This window comes from Trachinotus anak, unplaced genomic scaffold (genome assembly GCF_046630095.1).
Source record: "Trachinotus anak isolate AG129_WGS33_773 ecotype Australia unplaced genomic scaffold, CSIRO_AGI_Tana_v1 ptg000015l, whole genome shotgun sequence".
NCBI lineage: Eukaryota > Metazoa > Chordata > Actinopteri > Carangiformes > Carangidae > Trachinotus > Trachinotus anak.
The window spans coordinates 14,121,855-14,127,760 of NW_027273866.1; the positions used below are offsets into that span (position 1 = coordinate 14,121,855).

Here is a 5,906-nt window from a genome sequence, read left to right on the forward strand (position 1 = left end):
CATGATTCCATTCGCGGCGTGTCCGTCTCCCCCGCTGCGCCCCGTCATGATTTCACATCAGCTGATCCGCCTCCGGAGCAGCGGCTTCTTGCTGGGGGAGACGGAGGAGCGATGCTGCTGTTGTTAATTATCGCCGGCCTCGGAGTCGTGACGCTGCTGGTGATTTTATTTGCGCCACATATACGGTAAGTAGAAACTGACCCCCCCGCTCAGGCTGGTGCGGACACGGCTGTGACTCGGTTGACGGGGCAGTGCATTGCCCTGATGTAATTATCACGATGAGCTGCACTGACATTTTAAGACACTGTGTGCCTGCTGAACCCAGATCGGCATTTTTAAGGTGTTTTTTTTTTTTCCATTAACTGTTATTACGACGCTGCCTGATTTTCTGAGCAGATAATCAATAAAGCAACGATGGAGCAGTGGGAGTTTCTGCACAGAGATGAAGCGGGTGTCTTCCATCTGAGCTGCCCGGCCTATCAGGAGGCTCAGCGTGGGAGGAGTTATATTTGTATGCATTTCACTGACAGAGCTATTGGTTATGGGACGTCCCTGCTCAGTGGCGTGGTGTTCACTATCCAAGTTTCTCCAGGAATAATTAAGCCATATGTCCATATGTCCAACCTTAACCAGGACACAGTTCATACTGACTGTAGAAGGAGAGGAGGGGGGGGGGGGTACTACTGTCTGCTGTGGTTCATGATCTTTCAGTGTTGATCAGTGATCATTGTGTATCAACAGAAAATATGCAGCAGGAGGAGTGTGCATGTCCACAGCTCGGCTGGATGGGAGGACAGTCCTCATCACTGGAGCCAACACAGGGATTGGGAAGGAGACTGCGCGGGACTTAGCAATCCGAGGTGACTTTTTAGTTTTGCCCTCCAAAATACTGTACAGCAGTACAGGGCGCCTCTTTACATCCTTAATGTACCCTTGACAGCAAGACAAAACTGTTGTCTCACATAGGGTCAGGCAGGTTGATTCAAATCATATTAAGTATTTTCTGATATCAGGATATATCACAATATGCCAAATGTGTACACAATTATGTAATCATTGTTGTATTTCTCTTCCATCATTGAGTAACATCAGAAAAAAGTTTTAGGACTAAATCTCCATAATTGTAATGTTGATTTATAGCCAGTCCCATCTCTTTTCTATTTGATATTACTTAAGGTGTTACATTAAATGTTTGTTAGATACATTTAGAACTGACCAGTATTTTATGTTTAACAATAAGATATGTTTTAAGGCTCTTTTATTGTCCACTAAAGTACATGTAAAACCATGTTTTGTGTAGTTTTGTTTGTGAATGACTCCCAGGTGAAGACCACATAAACACCTGAAAATACCAGGAAAATGTACGAAGAAAGTTTCAGTGGTGTGACCACTTCTTACGTCCTCCAAAGCGTGAAAGAACGAGCCATGTTTACAAAAAGCTGTCCAATGTTTTACTTAAGTGACATAAAATATGGTTCAACTGTAAGAAATGCTTTTCCCCATCACTGACCAACAAGTGTAAACCAGAGAGCACATTCCATAAAAGCCTCCACACAGCAAAACCCAAAAGAAGCTTCCTGTATTCGCTTTTCTAGGAAGTAATGTTGTTTCTGTTTTGTTCATGGCTTAGCTTACGGTTATTTCATTCACATGACAGGGGCTCGGGTGATTATGGCATGCCGGGATGTGGAAAAGGGCGAGGAGACTGCGGCCAGTATACGAGCTGCATACCCCAAAGCGGAGGTGGAGGTTCGAGAGCTCGATTTAGCAGATACCTGCTCCATACGTGCCTTTGCACAGAAATTCCTGAGAGGTAAGAACCGGGAAGCTGTTTAATACTCACGTCTACCTGCAGGGCCCTGGTGTATTGTTACTTAACAGGTTTCACAGCAGCTGTGTTTCCTTTTCTGTGCCGTTCTCTTCCTCAGAGGTCAACCACCTTCACATCCTCATCAACAACGCCGGGGTGATGATGTGCCCTTACACAAAAACCATCGATGGCTTTGAGATGCACATAGGAGTCAATCACTTGGGTAAGACCTCACAGAAATTTAGTGGAATCAATCACTCAAAATAATAATAATTCACCCAGTGGATATGATTTTCAGAATAATATTTCATGCACAATGAATCAGCCAAATCAATAAAAATGAATGTTTAGGCTACTGATCCTAACGTTATGTTTACCCTACATGTAGGGACTTAATAGTCATGTAGCTAGTAGTTTTAGATACACGTTTCTTCAGCATAATCATAGGTCTGCTTAATATTTTTTTTTTTGTTGTTTATTTTTTTAAAGATGGGCATGTAGTATATGGTTAACTATGATGAAATTTGAAGTCTTGTTTTTTTGCAGTTGGGATTGATATCAGAGATTATCTGATTGAATTAAGGTTAAATATACACAATCAGGATCAGTACAATGAATATTAACACTGTTAAGCATATGTGTGTCTTACCTGTGGCAGGTCACTTCCTGTTGACATCCCTCCTTATCGGGCTGCTGAAACGCAGCGCCCCGGCCCGAATCATTGTGGTCTCCTCTCTGGCACACAACTTCGGCTGGGTCCGTTTCCATGACCTTCACAGCCAGGGCAGCTACAACAGCGGATTAGCCTACTGCCAAAGCAAACTGGCAAATGTGCTCTTTGCCAGAGAGTTGGCCCGCAGACTCAAAGGTGCACAAACACACATGTATGAACAAACACACAAAACATGGGAGAATGGACAGATGATGTGCTCTGCTCTGGTAAACAGAGTCGTAAAGGAGAGAGGATTAGTGATGCTTCGTGCCCAGAGTAGAAGTGAAGAGATAAAAACTAAATATGAATCAACAACACATGGCCTTGTTTAGCCCTTTGTTGACCATGTAGTACACACAAATTTCTTTCTTTCTAAATTGTTATACGCAAATCAATTTTGCCTGGGAATGTGAGCATGTTTGTTTGATACAGTGAGAAGTGACTGAACTTATTTAAAAGAAGACTTTTTTCCTTAACTGTCAGATTTCTCTCAAGTCTCTGCAAGAAGATGCAAAGGGAGTACCAAAGGACTCTAGTTAGGTTCAGTTTCAGGCAAATTCTAATACAATTGCAGTTTAACAATGTTTATAAGCAGTGCACATAAACAACAGTGCATTGAGCAAGAAACTACAGATGAGAAACCAATAATCTCTCCCATAGTGACCCTGATTTGTTGTTCTCACAGATACCAATGTGACAGTGAACTCGGTCCATCCAGGGACGGTGAACTCTGACCTGACCAGACACTCGACCCTCATGATGATATTTATGACAGTCCTTTCCATGTTTGTGAAAACCCCACGGGAAGGAGCACAGACCAGCATCTACTGTGCTGTAGCAGAGGAGCTGCACTCTGTCTCTGGGAAACACTTCAGGTAGGTGGCACCAAGCTAGAAATGTGTTCACATCAAAGACCATACTGTGAGCATGGCAACACGTTCACACTGACAACGCTAACAGGCTAATGTTTAGCATCATTACATTTGCAGGTATTTGGTCATAAACCAAAGTACTGGACAAATTCAAACTTTGAGCTGGTGATGGCACTAGATGAGGAGTCGAGGAACAGTTCATCCTGAGGAGAACATGAATATCTGCACCAAATTTCATGGCAACGCATCCAGTAGCTGTCAGGACATTTCGGTTCAGAAGAAAAGTTGGGATCACCAAAGCAATTAGGGTCTATCCTGTGTGGACCATGCATGTCTGTTTCAAATTGGCATGACAATCCACTCATCCACCCAAGACCAAAGTGGTGGACCAACCAAGCGATCAGCATTTCCATATAGCATGGCTGAAAAAATTTTAGTTAAAAAAATGTTAAACTTTTATTTATTGGGGTTTTCTGAAATGACTTGAGGAAATTACCCTTTGGAACCTGAGCCATAGAAAATCGGGGCAGGTTAGTCATTTTATTAGTTCCTTGTAATTTTGTGAAAAATGCAATGTAGCTTGATTTTGCTATCTTACCAGCACAGCTTTCCTCCCATTTTTCTCCCTTTAAAGTACCTCTTTTATAAAATCAAGTGTGTATCTTCAAGAGCTCAAACATGTAAAGCAGTTCCTCGTTTCCGTTTATGTCCTGGTCTGTTTTACAAAAAAAGGGTTGACAGATAAAATAAATTATGATACCAAATGTTATTATCATTGACAAGGTCAAAGGGAAATGAAATCACTGCACCACGAAAGATGAATCACACCATCATTGGTCCTTATATAATAATCATTCCCCCTCCTTTCATTTCAGTGACTGCGCCCCTGCCTTTGTAGCCCCACAGGGAAGGAATGAGGAGACAGCGAGGAGACTGTGGGATGTCAGCTGTGAGCTTCTCGGAATTGAGTGGGACTGATTTAACTTTTAACCATCATCTATCTCAGTTCTCTAAGAAGTCCTTATCCTTTCTGTTATCATTCTTTCATTTGTTTCATTATGGTTTTGATGTTCCGTACTTTGAATGATTCTTACCTAATAGGCAGTCAGGTAATTATGTAAGAGGTACTATAATGTGAAGTTGCTATTTTGTGAAATAATGCAGTAAATACATAATAATAACTTTGATATTTTGATGCTCTACAACAGCTCCACTAAGCTGTGTTATCATGTAACCACAAATGACCTTTTGACCCTATATTTTTGTGACACAATGTGACTACAGTGTCAATGTGACTACAGGCAAAAAAGCAACTTGATGTATTGTAATGCTGTAGGATACTGTGAGGGGTCAAGCCAGGGTATAAGACCAGCATCTTTATCCAATATTGTGTTTTTTGATTTCTCTGGAATTTGCAGCTGAACTGCTTGACTTCTGTGCCAGCATTTCTAAACAAGTGCAGGGTTTCTTACAGTGTTTCCAGGTTGATTAATAAAAATTAGTAAACTACTGAAGATCAGCGTTGGTCTGAGCCACGATTATCGCCTGAATTGCATAAATGTATTTTCTGATAACTGTAGAACATATAGGCTTTAAGAACGTTTTTTTTTCTATTTTAACCAAATCAGAGTTAGAATCATGTCACTGCAATACCTGCAGAGATTTTCTTTCCATTTGCATTGCCAAAAACTACACATTCCTGGAGGAACTACAGTTTTGCATTTATAACGATCTCCCTGCTCATGTCTCCTTCTCAGCATTCACAAACAAGGTTGCCAAGAGTTTACATTCTGTTTTATACAAGTGAAACATGCCTTTTACTACACTTACATTCATGTTAAGAGTTGAATGTTTACATTTGATGTAAATAAACGGAAATATTACTATAAAAAGTGCAGTGTCATTCCTTTGAAATAATCATCCAATGCCGTCAGCAAAGAATGGATTAGCAGAAATGTTAAGCCAACAAATGCTGGATAAAGATGAATCATCAGCAGGAACCAATGTGTCAATTTGATCACAGTGTGACTGACAAACAATCTGAAAAGGAAAATATTAAGGAAAGTTGTACAATTTGAGAAATATGCTTATTCACTTTCTTGCTTAAGTTAGAAGATTGACACCAACCTTATATCTGTTCACTAAATGTGTAGCTAAAGCTAGTAGTGGGCTAACTTCTTCTCCATGAAGTTACTGATCCTGACCAAGAAACAGTCCAACATATAACTCCCTGTAAAGTGGTGATTTTTCCCTTTAATGTGTCATTTTATTTGGACAAATTAAACAGAGAAGATAAAATTGTTCAATCAGGATGAGTTTTGCTACCTCTGGGGGGCGCCAGGTTAACTGTTTCCCCTTATTTTCAGTCCTTATGCTAAGCTAACTCAGCAGTAGCTTCATGTTTAGCAAACAGAGCTGTATAAGTCACCTCATCTAACTGCTGGCAAGAAAGCAAATAAGAATATTTTCCAAACTACTGAACATTTCCTTTAATTTCAAGAAACCGGGCAGC

At 40.8% G+C, this 5,906-nt stretch overlaps 1 protein-coding gene across 1 annotated transcript; it reads left to right on the top strand.

Moving 5' to 3' along the window:
- The first annotated feature begins 18 nt into the window (after positions 1-18).
- On the top strand, positions 19-5,286 carry rdh12 (retinol dehydrogenase 12). The gene is made up of 7 exons (XM_071498821.1): positions 19-185; positions 742-860; positions 1,658-1,813; positions 1,929-2,033; positions 2,469-2,678; positions 3,208-3,397; positions 4,270-5,286. The coding sequence occupies exons 1-7, from the start codon at positions 112-114 to the stop codon at positions 4,370-4,372; spliced, it is 957 nt and encodes a 318-aa protein (XP_071354922.1). The 5' UTR covers positions 19-111; the 3' UTR covers positions 4,373-5,286.
- The last annotated feature ends 620 nt before the right edge of the window (positions 5,287-5,906 follow it).

Excerpts from the sequence above, each read along its gene's own strand:
- rdh12 (XM_071498821.1), top strand. The coding sequence starts at position 112 with ATGCTGCTGTTGTTAATTATCGCCGGCCTCGGAGTCGTGACGCTGCTG. Across the intron at positions 1,814-1,928 it reads TGCACAGAAATTCCTGAGAG|AGGTCAACCACCTTCACATC; the intron begins GTAAGAACCGGG and ends TCTCTTCCTCAG. Across the intron at positions 2,679-3,207 it reads GTTGGCCCGCAGACTCAAAG|ATACCAATGTGACAGTGAAC; the intron begins GTGCACAAACAC and ends TTGTTCTCACAG.